Consider the following 20,092-nt stretch of genomic DNA (forward strand, 5'->3'; position numbering starts at 1 on the left):
CTTGTGCTCCCCACTCCCCCACTCTCAAATAAATAAAATCTTAAAAAAAAAAAAATGCCTCATGACCAGTGATCCCACATCTAGACTTTAGCCTAGAGAAGATAATCACACCCTAGTCATGAACTACAGTCCATTAAAGACAGTGTCAGTTCAAATGTTCACAAGCCTCACAATTCCAAGACCAGGAAATCCTTCCATCATAAAGAGAAGGAATCGGACAAACATGAATGCAAAATGCATGAACGAAGTGCTTCCTTGGTCAAGTGTTTTGTTTCCCAAATTTAATTTCAGTTCAAGTACCCAAATGATAAGCACGAGGCTTTTTTAAAATAATTTAAACAGCCCTCTTGCTTCTTTGATGCTTTTATACTGCATTTAAGCCCTCTACTTAAAACTGTGTTCATTATTTATACACATGCACAGGGTGTCCATCAAGATGAGCCCGATACCACACAGGATCAAACTGTGGCGTCTGAGTCAGGCACGTCTCTGTAACCCAAACATGCCTCTTCTGCAAAAAGGGAAAGAGCTTAGTGTCCTCTTCCTCAAGTGCAGACTGCCCACTGCCGGGTGCTTAGCTGGCTCCTAGAGAGCATTCAATAAAGGGCAGTTTTGGGGCACCTGGGTGGCTCAGTGGGTTAAAGCCTCTGCCTTCGGCTCAGGTCATGATCCCAGGGTCCTGGGATGGAGCCCCACATCGGGCTCTCTTCTCAGTGGGGAGCCTGCTTCTGCCTCTCTCTCTGCCTGCTTCTCTGCCTACTTGTGATCTCTATCTGTCAAATAAATAAATAAATAATTGTAAAAAAATAAAATAAAATAAAGGGCAGTTGTGGCATTACCACTGTTCCAACTGCTGGAAGCAGCTGCTTCTCCTTTCTGTGGATTCTATGGATTCTGCAGCCCCAACACAACTTGCACCCAGGAATTTTACCCAATTTGCTCTGGAAGCAAGACATTATCTGCAGACCTAATACTAAAGGCCTCATATAGTGGCACCATACCATCACAAAGCCAAAAGCACTGCAACATGTGAGCACCACCCACTAAGAACAGGTCTGAGGGGCTGGAAACCACCTGGAGTCGTTCTTGGAGTGGCCCCCAATGTTAGATGTTCACATTTCTATTTCTCAAGGCCAGGCTCTCTCTGTAGCTTCTGGCAGCACTGAGTGTGGTCAGTAACAACCATCACCAACCAACCCCAGCTCAGCCTCTCAAATTACAAACTGCACACACTGTCAATCAGAAATAGTCAGAACCTGATTCTGTATATTCCCCGTTTTCATGTCTGCCCAGATACTGAGCTTCGTCAGGCACTGAAACACAAGTAATACGTCACTTTAAGAAGTTATATTAGAGTTCTGGGGCACCTGGGTGGCTCAGTGGGTTAAGTGGGTTAAAGCCTCTGCCTTAGGCTCAGGTCATGATCCCAGGGTCCTGGGGTCTAGCCCTCCCCCGCCGCCCAAATCAGGCTCTCTGCTTAGCAGGGAGCCTGCTTCCCTTCCTCTCTCTCTGCCTACTTGTGATCTCTCTCAAATAAATAAATAAAATCTTAAAAAAAAAAAAAGTTGTATTAGAGTTCTACTAAATATTATACTGAAATAACCATATTCCAGAGTGCTCATTTAGAAATCTTAAAGAGTTTGTGATTCGGTTTCAATATCAGTGTCAAAAGACTCTTCCTGAGATGCTTTTATAACTTGAAAGGACATGATCTGAAGTATCATCAAACTTATGCTTATCCCTAGGGAAAAATCTACATTTTAAATCTGGCAAGTAGCTTCCTTACCTATATAAGCAATTTGATACCTGTTAACTTTTGCCTAAACTTACCCTTTTTCTCAGTTTTTTAAAGGCATATGCTTTAAGACCATCTATTTTTAATAAATTTCCAACAAATAAAAATTAGAAATCCTGAATTATGACACTGTCTTTTGCAACCTGACTACCTGTAATTGTTATTAGGGGGGTAATGTGATCTGAACTGCAAAATATTTTGAAGAGATCAAGAATGTGCCACTGTAGCCTAAAAATTATTTTCAGCTGAAGGCACTTGAGTTCCTGAAATCTCTTATCTGCCTAAATGCAGAGCTCTCAAAAGAACTGATTTAAGTCTCCTCCCAGGAGCAATCAAGGAAGACTGACTCCTACCAGAGAGAAGTCTCCACACCGCACCTAAGCAGACATTGTCACAAAACTATCATCTCTCTATATTTTCTAAGGGCCCATTTATCTTTCCAGAAAGCTATTTCTTTTCCTATAGGTGCCCATCTTCCTTTCACCTTCTCTTATTCATCTGTTTTCCCGTCTTTCCCCTTCCCCTTCTCCTGTGAAGGTGGTATATAAGCCACAAATTCTAACCACCCCCCCCACTTTGAGTTGAATTATTTTCCTGTGATTAAATCCATCTTTTCTCTTATTAATTTATCTTTTGTTGGCTTAATTTGCAGACCCCAATCATTACACCTAAGAGAATGGAGGAAAATCTTTTCCTCCTGACAATTTAAATCTACTGATTACATATGAGTGTTTACAAAAATCATGCTAACCTTATTAATTGCAGTCAAAGCAATTACATGATTAACATTTTACACTTCCTCTTTAAGTCTTCTTCTTTTTTTTAAACTTCCTCTGAATCTGTTTCTAATCTTAGATTGTTTTCAGGTATTATCCTTATAATTTAGCAGAAAGAATTTGTTTCCCTTTTCTACTTCTAATAAATCAGGACATATAATAATTAAGCATTAGAAACACTACCCTTTGCCATTTTATAAAAACACTCTAGTATAATCAAACTGAAACATCTGTTGATTAAATAAAGCAAACTGCTATTTCACCAAGCACTGAGAACTGGAAGCTTTCTCAAATATACAGAATTAAGACACACACACATATATACAAAGTTACTTTGTACAAAACAATGAGAGCCAAACCCAACCAGAGTTTTAAAACTGATCCAATGATGATAAAAATAGAATGACAAACCAAGAAAATTAATCCAACCTGGCACAGAGATGTATATACACTTTCTACAGCAGTATGAAAAATAAACCATAGGGACAACTCTCCCTCCAGAGAAAACTCTTTCTGCTCAGATGGCCCCAACCACTCCATCGGCAGTTGGTTCTCTTAAGTTAACCTCAAGTAGCTAACCTCCCATGGTTGAGAAAGTATAGGGATGTAGGGATGGACAGGAAAGTACAGGGATGCTGGTGCCCACAATGAAGACAGACTCTCCACACAGCAGCCTTGGGTACTGTGCCCACTGCCTTACTGAAAAACCAAAATCAAGGGTCCATGGCAGGTTGGGCCAATAATCCTTGACTAGTTGTATCAAAAAAAAATAGCTAAAATATCACTCTATTGAAATTACAATTTTATCAGCTTGCCAGCAACCTATGATGGCAAACCAAATAAATGAACATGTGCCCTTTTGCAGGTACAGTTGACCATGTATGTGACTGCTTACAAACTTCTAGGATGGTCCTTTCCTGGCTACAAAACATCCAGATTTGACTGTCAGGCCCCATTCCCTTTCCAGCCTCCTGCCCTACCACTGCACCTAAGACCAGTCACAAACTCCTGGCAACAACCAGAACTTAAGTCTCTTTCTTTGCTTTCAGAGCTAACTGCTTCTCTTCCTGCAGGACTCAGCTCAAACATCCTCTCCTCCAAGAAACATCATTTTCTCCACTGGGCATCCATAGCACATTATCATACCTCATGATGCTCCCATGTCTCTGTCCCAACATCACTATGAGCCTGTAGAAACGTAGATTCTGATGCGTTCAACTACAATTCAACATGAAACTTCCAATTATAGATGAGACAATAGGCACATAATAAATGTTTAGAAAAATGGGTGTACACAGATGAACAAACAAAACAAGAAATAAGCAAACAAACACTCAAACTGATGAACTTTCTAGCTGAGGACTGGAGAGAGGGGATATTAATACTATTATGTTAGTAATATTAAGCACTGACTGATCCCCAAAGAATACCCTGAGCTCCTTTCAGCTACTCTTCAACTTCACTTGTTTATTTCACTTCTCCGTATCATAGTAATACAATCTCATCTCTTTCTTTTTTTAAGATTTATTTATTTGTGGGGTTGGGAAGAGAGAGGGAGAGAGAATCTCCAGCAGACTCCTCGCTGAGTGCAGAGTCTGACATGAGGCTCAACCTCATGACCCATGAGATCACAACCTGAGCTGAAACCAAGAGTCAGAGTTAACTGCCGAGCCACCCAGGGGCCCCACAATCCCCATCTTTAATCCAAATTTTTATCACCTCAGAAGCTCCGGCTCTTTATTTCTAAGCTACCCATATGTAGTGTACATGTAATAATCTATTTGTACTGGTTTCTATAAAGGCTCCCAAGTAGACCATAAGCCCCTTGGGGTCTCTTCTTTTGTCCTTGTAATCCCAGAGCCCAACACAGCAGGCACTCAATATATGAGATGAATAAATAAGTGAAGAAAGGAGGACATAACAATTGTCACATTTTGCTTTTTACTTTTTTTCTTTTCTGTTAAATCATCTGATTTTTCCAGGTGAATTATAATCAGAGAGAGATGATGAGGGAAGAACAGATCACTTGTAATCAAATCAGGGCTTGAATAACAACCTGTATGAAATCAGTCTTTTCTTATATTAATGTTCAAAGTCCCTTCACCACCTTATTGTCTCCTGGTGTCTATTCTCAACGTAGAATAGTTTAAAAGTCTTGTAATTGAATAAAGTTGAACCAATCACAAAACTTACAAAGCTATTATGGATAGTGCCATATCTGGCAGGCTCTGAGCCAAGATCTTTCATACAGTTTTTCTTCATCTTTGGAAACACTCTAAAGGATTGTGTTTGGAAAAGGAAGTCTGAGAAAGGTTACATAACTTGCCCCAAGTCACTTTGCTAGTAAACTGAGGCACCTAGGTTTGCACCCATGCCTATTTAGACCACACACTTACTAAAGCTTCAAAAATTGTAGGCCTTGTTTCTTAAGATTAGAATAATGGTGCAGACAGAATTTCAAAAGCCTATGTTTTCACCTTCACTATTACCAACTGCTAAAATACCACTCACCACTATTATCTTGTTGAATCCTTGTTAGCCACCAAATCACTAGAGAGCACAGAAGTCCCCAAAAGAGATAAATGCAGCTTTGGAAAGTCCCCTCAAGTGTGATAGCATCCTCTCCTGGCTCTTGATCCTACTGGGCCCTCTTACTGCTGAGACGGTCAGGGATACCAGCAATTCTCCAGCATGCCTTTATTTTTTTTTTTATTTTTTTTTAAAGATTTTATTTATTTATTTGACAGATAGAGATCACAAGTAAGGAGAGAGGCAGGCAGAGAGAGAGAGGAGGAAGCAGGCTCCCTGCCAAGCAGAGAGCCCGATGCGGGACTCGATCCCAGGACCCTGAGATCATGACCTGAGCTGAAGGCAGCAGCCTAAACCACTGAGCCACCCAGGCGCCCCTCCAGCATGCCTTTAAAGCAAGTCCCTAGAGACTAGTAAGGCTATGGGGAAAGGACACACTGACCACAGTGGGATCAAACTGCTATAACTTTTCTACAAGACAATCTGTCACCATGTATTAGGTAATTTTTTAAAAAATGCCTATCCTTTGACACAGAAAGTCCACAGGTAATTGGGTAATGCCTACAGATGTATAAATAAGAAACTAAAAGTCAGATAATAGTAGAATGATCAAATTATCCAAGATGAAAACATATGATGGCATGTTATACAGTCATTAAAATGGTGATGCACCTGTGTATTTACTACTCTGCTAAAATGTCTACAAAATACTGCATATGCAAAACAGAGATTATTTTTGAAATATATTTTTGAAAACTATACATATTTTTGAAATTCTGTAAGAGAAAAAATTAAAAGTATCCAAGAATATGCATCCAAATGTTAACAACGGTGATCTCAGTGGTAGGAGGATGTGCTTGACTAGAAGGGCAAAGAGAACTTCACCGATCTTCTTCATTTTTTTAATGGCCATTTTATTACTGTTAAATAATGAAATAACAAAACACTTTTAATTAAATCAATCCCTTAAAAATGCCAAAGACCTCGAAAATCAGTCAGAACAGGTTTTTTTTTTTTCCTCCTAAAGTTTTCCTTTTGATGCCTTCAAGTTTTTTAAATTATTCATAGCTAAGCCTAGGGTAAATTCATAGGAGGATTAAGCTTCAAGAGTCTTCCCAGTTTTGCCTCCTGTTTTCAATTCTCTATGGAATGATATATATTCTTGGACTTGCAGGAAAGCGGACATTGAAGGTTTAGTTTCTAGAATTTAAACAGGTCCTCTAACAAGAAGGAAAGAGTAAGGACTGTGCGCAAAACTCCATTAGCAGAAGACAGAATAGTTCTTAAAAGTGCACAAGATGAGGGGCACCTGGGTGGCTCAGCGGGTTAAAGCCTCTGCCTTCAGCTCAGGTCATGATCCCAGGGTCCTGGGATGGAGCCCCACATCGGGCTCTCTGCTTAGCGGGGAGCCTGCTTCCTCCTCTCTCTCTCTCTCTGCCTACCTCTCTGCCTACTTGTGATCTCTATCTGTCAAATAAATGAATCTTTTAAAAAAAAAAAAAGTGCACAAGATGAATCTTTGATGGATGAGGCAATATTTTCTACCAATCCCCCATTACAAAGATGGATTTTAAAAGGCAAGGTCCAAAAGTAGAAGATATTTTAAAAGACCTGACAAAAGGAACTTCTAAATAGGCAAGAAAATGTCTTCCAAGATGACAACTGCACTCAACATATCTTAGACCTGCAATTAATACCCCCTGATTTGAAAATAAACAGCAGGCAAACACTCAATTATCTTCTGAAAAATATAATTTATTTTTTGTGTAAATTTTTTTTTAAGATTTTATTTATTTGACACAGAGAGAGACACAGCAAGAGAGGAACACAAGCAGGAGGAGTGGGGGAGGGAGAAGCAGGCTTCCTGCAGAGCAGGGAGCCTGATGCAGGGCTCCATCCCAGGACCCTGGGACCAGGACCTAGGCAAAGGCAGACGCTTAACGACTGAGCCACCCAGGCACCACTAGATAATTTAAATGTAATAAGAATTCAATTAAGCACCTAAAAAAAGAAACTATTTGAAATACACTACAAACTTGGGGTATACTAAACGTGTTTACTGGCTTAAGTATGCAGAAAAGCACAAATCTTGTTTCTAGGGTTCCAAAAACCTACTTGTAAGATGTACAGAATTTGGAATACGTTTCCCATCAAAACAATGTCAGACTGGTAGTGAACTCCCAACCTGATCCATAAAGGGGAGTGAGAACTATTCCACACGTGTGTCTTAAGTGAACAGCACTAGTGTTCTAAGTGAAGAAACAGATAATGCTAGGGCAATTAAAAGAGCTTCCCTCGGGGGCGCCTGGGTGGCTCAGTGGGTTAAAGCCTCTGCCTTGGGCTTAGGTCATGATCTCAAGGTCCTGAGATCGAGCCCCGCATCGGGCTCTCTGCTCAGCCCGGAGCCTGCTTCCCCGCTCTCTCTCTCTCTGCCTGCCTCTCTGACTACTTGTGATCTCTGTCTGTCAAACAAATAAAATCTTTAAAAAAAAAAAAAAAAGAGCTTCCCTTGGAGCAGAAAGCTCTCAGCTGAGTACCTCTCCAGAGGCTCTCCAGCTAAGAGATGCCACTTCCCAGGTCATATACCTTCTTTCTGGGGGCAGACCATGTCCAACTGACCAGTCAAGGGGGATGGTGAGTTTAAAGGCCCTGCCTCCATGTCTCAAGGTGAGATAACTCTGCACGGCCATCCCAGCTCCAGAAGTCTCAGCTGCAACTACAGAGCAGTTCAATTCCTCCTTCTGTTCAATCCTGCTCCCCTCACTGTCCAGCTAACACATTTCCAGTAAAATTCCTACACATAAAATCTGTTTCAAAGACTATTTCCAGAATCTGCCAAATTAACACTTAGTAAGCTCATATTATAAGTCAAACACCATATATGTGTATATAAGTAATATGTCTGTAATATATGTGATAGGTTTTACTGTATATGTATGGATAGGTACTGTAATCCCATTTTAAATATGCAGAAACTGAGTCTCAGAGAAGTCAAATGACCTGTCTGAGATCACATGGCAAATAATTTGAGGAACCAGGACAGGAATCTATCCCTACCAAATGCACAACCAATCACTATATAAACTAGCTCCATTTACTAGAAAGTGTTGTTGAATGGATTAAAGGCAGATTCAGCTACCCAGGGGTTCTGGTGGCAGTCAGGAATGAGTGGTGGGATGAACACCGTCATCCATAAAACAGATTGAATTAATAAAAGGATCTGGGATCCAGGCCCACTGAAAACTAGATACTGTGATCAAGGGTTCATATTTTTTTAGGCCTTAAGTGAAAAAGCCGTGGCCTAATGGAACCAGAATTCCAGAATGAAATTGCATAGTTATAATTGACTGCATGATTACTAGATCCTAAAAATAATGATTGGCAAATCTTGTCCACCTACAATCAAAATGCTACAGTATGTGCACAGATGTTTACTATGTAGGAATAGGATGGCCCTTCATCTTTTACTCCAATTCCTACAAGAAGCTCATAAACCAGGATCTAAAAATGTACTAAGAAACTTATTAGGAGTACAAAGTCCTTACGATTAATATTCATCTTACTCAAGATGCACAACTGCAACCAGTTCAACTTCTTCACCTACAATCCTACCATAGTTTCCCCAGCTTTCCCTAACTAGCAGTCCTCTTTTATCAAATAAGCAGCTATTTATACCTACTGACAGGCAGTGAACAACTAAGAACTAACAGTACCCTCCCCTGGTGGCCATAATGTCCAAGAACTACAAGACACAAAACAATTCTATAAACTCCAAACATGTACAAGCTACAACTACTATTAACTTCTGAAATTGGCATGCTTGCATATGCAGATCACAACTAAGTTGCACAGTGAGAACAAACCCTTTAAAATTTTAACAGAATTCAGATTACATCCTTAGAATTATTTGATTTGCAATATTCATAACTGCAAAATCTAATGTCACAGTTAAGTAAAAAAAAAAAAAAATTGAATATACTTAGAAATACTATACTGGGGTATACTTAAGTCACTTAAGCAGTCAAGCGTCTGCCTTCCGCCCAGGTCATGATCTTGCCATCTGGGATCGAATTGTCTGCGAGTGAATCCTGTGTTGTCAGGTTCCCTGCTCAGTGGAAAGTCTGCTTCTTCCTCTTCCTCTGACCCTTCCCAACCCCACACCGCTCATGTGTGTGCTCTCTCTCTCTCAAGTAAATAATCTTTAAAAAAACAAAAAACAACAACAACAACAACAACAACTGGGGCCCCTGGGTGTCTCAGTCAGTTAAGTGTCTGCCTTCAGCTCAAGTCATGATCCTAGAGTCCTAGGATCGAGCCTAATCCCCCCATTGGGCTCCCTGCTCTAATGGGAGCCTGCTGTCCCTCTGCCACTGCTCTTCTTGCTTGTACTCTGTCAAATAAATAAATAAATAAAATCTTAAAGAAAAAAAAAAAAAAATTGGACTCCCAGCTCAGCAGGGTGTCTGCTTCTCCCTCTCCCTCTGCTGGTCTCCCTGCTTATTCTCTCTCTCACTCTCTCTCTATAAATAAATCTTAAAAAAAAAGAAAAGAAAAGAAATACTATACTAGTCCAACTGATGTCATTCCAAAATTCAAAAATAATTGGCCTTATTGGTTGATTCTTGAGAATCTGCATATCTGTTGCCCCTTCCTTTAAAACTCACCCATACCACCTCTCCCACCCCAACATTATAAAGTACAGCATTACATGGCAAAAAAAAAAAAAAAAAAAAAAAGCATTTATAATTTCCTTACTTTACTTATCAGTTTTGCACACAGGAGGCCTTAGCATCCATGTTCAGGTATCAACTGCGGTGAGAAGTCTTCAAATTAAGGTGGATCATTCACTGAGACATGATACAATGTTAGAACCAAATGTGGCATCATAAAATACAGCTCACATATCAAAGTTTGTACCTTCTCTAACCCTGACTATGGCAATGTTCGGCCCATTTCCTCCCTTTTTCCCCATTCCTTTCATAAAACAAGCTCCAAATCAGAAACACACAGCTTCACACAGACATATACAGAACTGCTAAATATACCTGAGTTTGCCATTTCCAAGGAAATAATCAGGACATCATAACCAGCTTGAAGTTTACAAAGGGGCAGATATCACCAGCCTAAGAAAAAAATTTCTTCACACCACCTTAAAGTGGTCTAATCTTTTTTCTAAAGAATTATTTTTTTTATTTAATTAACATGGAGTGTATTATTAGTTTCAGAGATAGAGTTCTGTGAAAGTAGTCTAATCTTTTGGAGAATAAGGAAACAGAGAACCTAAAGCTTCCATACAGACCAAAAAAAAAAAAAAAAAAAAAAAAAGGGTAAGCCACATGGCCACCAGATCTGGAATGTAAGCTCCTTGAGGACCAGGATGTCCTCTCTTGATTACCACTGTACCTTTTAATACTTAGCATAGTAGTGGCAACACTGTAAGTGTTTAATAGTTTTTGAAGGAGTGAATGACAGCTATCATTCATTGATCACTTTCCTTGAGGAACTTTACTAAGCATGTTAAAAACATAACAAGACTTTAAACAAGAACAGCAAACTGGGCAAGAAACTGACTCCAAGCTTCACCATAACCCTATGAGGGAGCCAATGTAATTATATATAATATTTTTTTTCAATTGTAAAGGTGAGGAAATCAAGTCTGAGAAAGACCAACCTTCCCAAGAAGGCAGAGCTCTAAAGTGCTAAGCCACAAGTCTGTCTTCCTTTCCCTCTGCCACATCAATACCAAAATGAAGTGTAGAGCTTGGAAAACAAAAGAACATGGAGAAGACAGTCTGGCCAAAAACTGCATTATCACACATTCAAAACCAGGAAGTCTGTTCCTAGAAGAAAGAAAAACCTTCTTATTTCAATATTGCAGACACACAGCCAATGGGGCCTATGGTTCTGTTCTTAACAGGCGACACTTCAATCTCCTATGTTCAGAGTACTGTGGGGTTCTTCTAAGTGCAGGTGGCCGTTTAAAAAGTTGATCTGCGGGGCGCCTGGGTGGCACAGTGGGTTAAAGCCTCTGCCTTCGGCTCAGGTCATGATCTCAGGGTCCTAGGATCGAGCCCCGCATCAGGCTCTCCGCTTGGCGGGGAGCCTGCTTCCTCCTCACTCTCTGCCTGCCTCTCTGCCTGCTTGTGATCTCTCTCTCTGTCAAATAAATAAATAAAATCTTTAAAAAAAAATAAAAAATGACTGATCTGCATAAAGAATGGCTTCAAAAGCTGAAAAACTACAAGTTAAAAGCCAGATACAAAGATCCTAATCTCCCTTCATTAAATTATACCTCTATTCCCTTCCCTGACCGCCTGAACAGAGGAATTCCAAGAACTGTCCAAGAAAGAAGTGTTTGCCGGGCACTGTGTAACGAAAGCCATGCCTGTGCAGTAACAACGGCAATCCCGTCCACTCTTCCCTACGTGCCCCTCCAAAGGTGCATTCAGACACTGCCTAAGATTAGTTGGCTTCCTTCTAAAACTGTGAAACAATCATACAGAGGTTCATTTCTTTTTTTTTTTTTTAACTCGGGTCTGAGAACGGAAGTCAAGTTCAGATTCTCTTCCTTCCTCAAGCGAGCAAGAGAATTAAAGAGCGCGCGCGCGCCAGCACACACACACGCACACACGCCCTATAGTAAAAATGTCTCGGGGCCTCTTCACCTGTGGCAGTTGCCGCAGCAAGCCCGAATCTGCAGGGATTTAAGGCTAGTCCTCATTCGGAAGGAAAGACGGGGAGCTGAGGGGGACACCGGGAAGAATGAACTGGTGTCCAAGTTTCCAATCGGATCCTTCTTTTCAACTTGGGCAGCTCTCTCCTTCCCCCGCCCTTCCGCCACGGCCCGGGGCACACACTTGGTCCCGCCAGGACCCGCAGGGCCCGAGGGGAGCACGGCCGTCGCCGAGCACCCGGGCGCCCCTCGGAGTCGGAGTAGGAGTCGGAGTCGGAGGCGCAGCCGACTCCGGGCGCGCGACCCGGGAGCGGCGCAGACCCCAGGAAGGGGCCGCGGAATCGTTGTCGCCGCCGCCGCCAGGCGTGGGGGACCGGGAAGGGGCAGCCGCCGCGGGGCGGAGAGGCGGGGTGAGCACTTCCTGACTCTCGCATTGTCCACGCACCGCCCGCGCCCCGCCACCGCGCCGTCCCCGTCGGGGAGGAAGTTGGCGCTCGCCCCGCCAGCCCCGTCTTACCGTTCTTGGCGTCGCCCGCTGCTGCAGCCCCCGCGGCGACCGCGGCGTTGGCGGCGCCAGTCCCCGCGCCTCCGGTGCCCGCCGCGCCCCCGGTGCCCGCCGCTCCCGCCGCCGCCGCTCCGCAGCCGGCCACCGCCGCCAGGCCCCCCCCGGCCGCCGCGCCCGCCGCGCCCGCAGCTGCCAGGGCCCCGGCTCCATTTTCCTGCTCGTCCCCGCTGCTGTTGGCGCGCTTGTTTTTGCGGCCGCCTTTGCTGTTTTTGGGGTTGGGCATCTCTCGAGCGTCCAGGTGCCCGGCGTCAGCGAAGGCGGCTCCCCGCCGCACGGCCGCTCCCGGGCCGCGCGGAGCGGGCTCCGGGAGGCAGAGAATGGAGGGCGCGGGCCGGCGGCTCCTCCCGTGCCCGTCTAGCCGCGCGGCCCGCGCCGGGCCATCCCGGCCGCCGCGCCCTCTCCGGCTTCCTGGAGCCGGCGCGCGGCCACCCGAGGCTCGCAGCCGCGCGAGCGCCGCGGGCTCGGGACGCGAGCGAGACGCTCCCGAGCCGGAGGGAAAAGGCGGGTCTCCGGCTTGTTTTGATTCGGCTCCGCTGACACGCTCTGGCCCCGCCCCCTCCCGTGACGACACTGGGGACTCGGCTTGGCCGCGCCCACCAGGTGACCTCACGGCGAACTGGCCCGCCCGCGTGACGTCACGCTCGCGCTGAGCCGGCCACTTTTGAGTGACGTCATTCTGGCGCCCTCACAGCGGGCTTGTGGAGCTGCTGGGCATCTGCGAACCGAGCGTCCTGAAGTCGCCGCCTAAGCCAATCCGGGAGCGTCTCAAGTAGTTGTTCGGTCGCCTCCTGACCTTCATGTGATCGAGGCTTAGAACAATATGGTCCGGAAAAATAGGCGGGTAACTAGAACAAGAAGTGAAAACAAAGGATTTCGGGTTAGTAATCCATCAAAACACCTTCCCCTTCAACATCACTTCTAGGTTCGATAATTACAGATCCAAGATTGAGTTCCCAGACGATGGAAATGACAGCAGAGTCCCTGAATGAGAACCCGCACAGTGTGGTGGTGAAAGTAGTTCGTACAAACAGGACCCACCATCCAGGAATAAAACTAAACGTTGCTGTGATCACGAAGCAGGTGAGGGGAAACCCAACCCCCACGGATAGGACTGAGCTGTCCTGAAAAAGAGATGGCTGCCTTGTGAGCAGGCTAAGGGTAGAACGTGACACCTGTGAAGAGAGGCAAAGACACGAGGGCAGGAGAAAGACCTGTGGGGAGAGTTTTACATGGGCTCGCATTTCTGCAACTTTATTGTCTTTTCACAGACCAGCTCCTTCCCAAACCTCAGGTCCCAAATCAAGCGCATTTCCTTCAGGATGTTGTAACAGAAACACCTTCCCGGAGGAGCTATCAGAAGTATCACTGTTGGGGCGCCTGGGTGGCTCAGTGGGTTAAAGCCTCTGCTTTCGGCTCAGGTCACGATCCCAGCGTCCTGGGATCAAGCCCCACATCGGGCTCTCTGCTCAGCAGGGAGCCTGCTTCTTCCTCTCTCTGCCTGCCTCTCTGCCTACTTGTGATCTCTGTCTGTCAAATAAATAAATAAAATCTTTAAAAAAAAAAAAAGTATCACTGTTTATTTGTCTCATCCATCTCTTATTAAGTTGTCAAAGTACATATTTACTTATTTCCTATCCATCTCCTTCTTACTCACATGAAGCTCCACAGGTAGTAGATTTTATCAGTCTTGGGCACCTCAGGGAACAACAGCTAGCTTGTATTTGTTGAGTGTATAAATTAGATTCTTTTTTCATGAACTATAAGGGAAAAAGTATTTTAGCTGACAATTTACAGTCCCCCCCCCCCCCCATCGTGTAATCTTTTTTAATTAACCAAGCTCTCCAGTAAAGGCTTGTGACTGTGTTGGAAGGCCCGAAGAGACAGGCAGGGAAGCACAAGGAAGAGAACCCTCCCCCTGCTTCTCACCTAATGGAGGGATTCTGACTGGGAACAGAGCCCATAGCAGAGCTTGGAGCTATTAAGGAGGAATGCTGGATACTTAGGAGCAATTGCTGGTTAGACTTTTCAGCAGGAAAATGATGAACCATTTAATTCCCTAGTATATATTGATGGTTACATTAGATAGATACTTTGTCCCTACATTTTTACATCTATTTCTACCCTAACCTGACTTCCTCTAAGCACTAGAAGGACAGGGATTGAGTCTATCTTTCTACCTAACTCTTCAGAGTCTAACAGAAAGCCTGACCCACAGAAAGTAGTCAGTATAAATCTGTTGAATGGAGGATGCCTACATTCTTCTGGCTACATTTTTCTGAACCTTGAAGTCTCAACTAAGTCATCAATTATCTAGGAAGTCTCCTCTGATAGCCCAAGGCTAGATTTGCTCCCTGTGCTCCTGGTATCTTCCCCACCACAACAACCTGCACAGAAAGGTATTGAAAATGCCTGTTCACTCGTCTGTCTGGGGCCCCACTATACTACCAGCCCTATGATGGCAGAAGTTGTGTCTATCTTAGTGAGCACTGTATCCCTGGTACTTAACACAGTGCATGGTACACAGTAAGTATTTTTTTTTTTAAGATTTTTTTTTTTTAATTTGACAGACAGAGATCACAAGTAGGCAGAGAGGCAGGCAGAGAGACAGGAGGAAGCAGGCTCCCCACAGAGCAGAAAGCCCGATGCAAGGCTCGATCCCAGGACCCTGGGATCATGACCTGAGCCAAAGGCAGAGGCTTTAACCCACTGAGCCACCCAGGTGCCCCCACAGTAAGTATTTATTAAATGCATGAAAAGTACATGAATAAATGAATGGACAAATGCTTTGAAGTTATATGCAGCAGGATTTGATCACCACCGGGACCTGTGAAGTCAAGAATTTCTGAAAACTGGAGGAAATGCTGCGGGTGATTGATTAAATGGAGACTTCAGGAGGGAGGAAGGAGGAGCTAGGGACAGAGATAATGAGTTAATGTGGCCAGTTTGGACGTAGGTTAATTTCATTACTAGGGTCCTTCACTGAAGGCAGCTGAGCGATCTCACAGTATTTTGGTGACCTTGGCATTGGCCTTTCTTTTTTTTTCCTTTTGAGTGATGCGAATGAAGAAGTTTTATGTTAGAATACAAGAAAATTGAGATAACTATTTTCTTGAATAAGCACATTGCTGTCATGCCATATTGGATCAGAGTAAGTATACATGTACCCTGCAGACAGATATTCACACCAGCTGCCTCCCACCTCTACATAACTGAGACTTAAGAACTGGAAGCTTTCCCACAAAAATACCATAATTGGCTCAAAGCACACAGTCATCCAGCCAGTTGTTGTTCTTGTTCATTGTGTAAGCCACCTCCTTCTCATTCAAACTAAAACAAAATCAAAAGGAGGAAGGAGATACTGGGCCACTTCTTCCACGCTTAACTTTGCTCATCTATTTTTAGCCTTAGTCAAATTTGATGCAGAGGCAACAGTTGCAATTTTATTCTGAAAAAAAAAAAAATACTAAAATGAAGATATTAGGAACAAAATTTTTAAATAAGTTTAGGGACTCCGTTTCCTACTTCCATACAACTTGTGGAATTTCCTTGGAATCCTAGCTCTTTTATCTTTCTCTTTTCACACCATTTCTGAAGGAGAGAGAAAAGGAGAAAGCCTATCTAAAGAGCAAAATATGGATAGTGACACAAAGCCCTCCCCTCAGATGCTTCTCAAAGGAAATATGAAGAACTCTAGGAAACCATGGGAGCCCCTATGCTCTGTACATCCACACCTGGCTTCCCTTTTTTAATTTCTCTGATCAGCCCATGCACATTGAAATAAATTTTTTAAAAAAGTATACCTATACCCAATGTTTCCTTCCCCCAAAGTTCATCACCCACTCCATACCCAGGTCTTCGCAAAACTGAGTAAAACACGGCAACAATCCAGGTCACCAAGAGTAAACAATTTATATCCCTAAGAAAAGAGACAAGCCAATCTTCAGATTGCATCAGAATAAGTGGTCATTGTTTCAGTGTTCTTATTCTGTTTCGATTTTTGCTTGACATGTGTACCTGTCTTCTAAACTCTTGGCATCAGCTAAGTCCTTTGAGCTAGAATTAGCCTGATCTGCTAAAGTCACTTCAAGTAAACATACCTTGAACAATGCCTATTATCTGTATGCACCAGTTTCTTCTTCTAGAAATAGTCTTTCCTATGGCCAGAGGTTTACTTCGAGGAATGGTAATAATTCTGATTATAAAGAATTTTTACAAAAGGGAATACTAATGCAAATAATGGTATGAATTATTAAATGCGATAGATCTGCTCTATTAAACTATTCCCAATTATCAATAGTAACATTTTTCTCAAATATGTATCCTCATAATCTGTTTTTAGGCCTTTAGTTTGACTTTTATATTATTTCCATAATCTACAAAAGCAGTCATATAGAAGACCAGAATTCTGTTCTTCAAATCCCTGAACTTGCATCTTACTCTAATCTCTGTACCCTCTTTGCTCATACTATTGTACCAACTCAGCATCAACACTGTTGTGGATCCCAATAATTTGAATAGGACACTCCTTTCAAGAGATATATCAATTATCTTTTCCAGGACAACATCCCTGAACCCATACCATTCAATAATCTTTTACTTTACACCTGTGTATGCTCACCACCTGGCTATACCAATGTTTTCCAAAATGGGGGTCATATTCTCTTAGCAGGTTGTGAGATCAGTTCAGAGGGTTTCCACCAGCATTTTTTGAAAACTGGAACAGAAGAGGAAACATCAGAATGTATTCCATATAGAAATTAAGTATTGTTCTATAAAACATATTATTTTTGTAAAATTCCATTTATATGCACACATGCAAATATGTATATACATAGAGAGTCATGTTGTATAGTCCCTTTCTCATTGTGGTTGCAACCCAAAAATATTTGGAAGCCACTTGCCATATCATAACATGAAGTATTTGATACATATGAGCTGTCTTTCAATGGTTTTCTTACCTAAGGAAGAGCATTTTCTCTCGCCAAGTATATATTAAATTCTGCAAAGGCAGACATCGTATCTTTTATCTTTCATATTTCTTCTAATGAAGCTACCATCAAGATTGTTTTGCTTGCATATTCCATACATACTTATATATTGAGTTTTAGTGTAAAAACTCATCAAACTCAAAAACCTGAAATTCTATTGGTGAAGAGGAGGGATGTGCAACAAAACAACAAACACAAAAGATGGGCGCCTGGGTGGCTCAGTTGGTTGAGCCTCTGCCTTCAGCTCAAGTCATGATCTTGGGGTCCTGGGATTGAGCCCCACATTGGGCTCCCTGCTCAGCAGGAAGTCTGCTTCTCCCTCTGCCCTTCCCCACTCTTCATGCACTCTCTCTCTCTCTCTCTCCAAAATAAATAAATAAAATCTTTAAAACACACACACACACATACACACACAAAGGAAAAAGTAAAAATCAACTATTAACCTGAAACAAAGAAAACAAAGAAGATGTGTAAGTTGTGTTTTGTTTTGGTACCTTTTCTTTTAGAGGGGTAAGGGTCTCCTCAGATCCCCAGAAGACAGAGGGGTTAATAGAGGCTAAATTATCAAAGACGTCTTCATGGGGAAGCCATGAAGATCAGTGTTTTTAAAGATTCTTTTTTTTTTAATTTATTTAACAGACAGAGAGCACTAGTAGGCAAAGAGTTGGGGGCGGGGGAAGCAGGCTCCCCGCTGAAGCAGAGAAGCAGAGAAGCAGAGAGCCCGATGCAGGACTCGATCCCAAGACCCCGGAATCAACGACCTGAGCCGAAGGCAGCAGCTTAACCCACTGAGCCACCCAGGCGCCCAAAGATCAGTCTTTTGAAAGGGCATGAGAACAGGGTCACCTGGCTGGTTTAGTTGGAAGAGTGTGTGACTCTTGATCTCAGGGACTGTGAGTCTGAGCCACACATTGGGTGTAGAGATTACTAAAAAATAAATAAATAAACAAACTTAAAAAATTAATAATAAAAGGACATGAAAGCAAGAATGAGTATAGCACTTACAGAGAGAAGAGAGGAAGCCATAGAGACTCTGGCTTGGATACAGTTGGAAAGCAGACCACAGTGGGCACAGTGCAGCAATGGACATATAGCTGGTTATAGTCCAGACCTTGATAACGGGTACAGAAGCGAGCACTCACTCTCCTTCTCTCTCTCCCTTCCTTCTTTTTCCTGATACTACCTAGTTACGTTTATTTGCTTTGTTACTTTCTGTCTTTCCTCACTAGTATGGAAGTTTCAAGAGAGTGAGGATTTTTCCATGGAATCCTCAGTGCAGGGGCCCCTGGCTGGCTCAGTTGGTGGAGTGTGAGACTCTTGATCTTATGGTCGTGAGTTCAAGACCTGTGCTGGATGTGGGGATTACTTCAAAATAAAATCTTGAAAATAAAATAAAATAAGAATCCTTGGTGCCTAAATCAGCACCTAGCACATAGTGTTTGATTCACAGCTGTGGAATTCAAGAACACATAGAAGGACACCCAAAAGAAATAATCCAAACCAGACCTCAAGGAAAAAAGGGGGGAGGGAGGAAGCCTTCTAAACCAACATTACTATGCTCTGGGCAGACATAACATCCTTCCCCAGTAGCTAAAATATTTAAACCAAAACGGGTGGCTGTGTTTGAGGTAAGCTTTTATAGCAAGGGACCCTATCATAGCAATAGCTTCTTCAGCAATCACAGTGGCCAGGCAATTATCAATTTCTACACCTTGTATTTCTGATATCCCCCCTGGAAGCAGCACTGAAAATTCAGATTTGTATCACCTAGATTTCATCTTCAGGATCCTCCAGGTTCTTTCCCAATTAAATCAGTATTTTTCTATGCTGTTATTCAAAAGCACAATTTAATCACAGCGCTTTAGTCCTTCTTTTGGCTACCTTGCAAGATTTGACTTGGATAATACAACACTGGCCCTTTCTAAGTGCCTCTTCTAGAGTGCCTGGGTGGCTCAGTTGGTTAAGCGACTGCCTTCGGCTCAGGTCATGATCCTGGAGTGCCAGAATTGAGACCTGCATTGGGCTCCCTGCTAGGCAGGGAGTTGGCTTCTGTCTCAGCCTGCCCCATCCCCTTCTCGTGCTCTCTCTCATTCTCTCTCTCTCTCAAATAAATAAAACCTTTTAAAAAGTACCTCTTTGAACTCTGCACTAATTATCTATTGCTGCCTAACAAATTACCCTACAACGTAGCAGCTCAGAACAACACACATGTATTATCTCACAATTTCTGTGTCAGGAATCTAGGATGGGTCCTCATACTCAGATCTCTCATAAGACTGCAGTTATGTGGAAACTCAGCTCAGGGAGAATCCATTTCCAGACTCACTCCTGAGGTCGTTGGCAGGACTCAGTTCCTCAGGGTAGCTGGCCAGAGGCCTCCCTTAGTTCCTTATCATATGAGCCTCTGCATAGGGCAGCTGGCTTCATACAAGTGAGCAAGAGAAGGGTAAGCAAGACAGAAGACAGGCTCTTCTGTAACCTAATATCAGAAGCAAGAAGCAAGAAGCTAGTCACCAGGTTCAGCGCACGCTCAGAGGGAGGGGGTTTTACAAGGGCATAAATACCAGGGACAGGGATCAGTGAAAACCATCCTAGAAGTTGCCTACCACAGCTAAGTTAATGTATTGCTTGCAATCCAAATTCTAATTCCTAAGGGCTTCAGATTTATTTTATAAGATGAGGGGGGATTGTGGTAATCATTTCACAGTATATACATATGTCAAAACATTGGTCTTTGTACATTGTAAATATATACAATCATTATTT

At 43.0% G+C, this 20,092-nt stretch overlaps 1 protein-coding gene across 2 annotated transcripts in view; it reads right to left on the bottom strand.

Moving 5' to 3' along the window:
- HECA (hdc homolog, cell cycle regulator) overlaps positions 1-12,854 on the bottom strand; it is a 53,503-nt gene extending 40,649 nt beyond the window's left edge. For both annotated transcript variants that reach the window (XR_006818358.1, XM_046005600.1), the window contains exon 1: positions 12,291-12,854. Coding sequence is in view for 1 of the 2 variants with exons in the window: in XM_046005600.1 (XP_045861556.1) it covers positions 12,291-12,561 (271 nt within the window). In the remaining variant the exon portion in view is untranslated. The remainder of the gene's footprint in view (positions 1-12,290) is intronic.
- Between the last annotated feature and the right edge of the window lie 7,238 nt (positions 12,855-20,092).

This window comes from Meles meles, chromosome 5 (assembly GCF_922984935.1).
Source record: "Meles meles chromosome 5, mMelMel3.1 paternal haplotype, whole genome shotgun sequence".
Lineage (NCBI taxonomy): Eukaryota > Metazoa > Chordata > Mammalia > Carnivora > Mustelidae > Meles > Meles meles.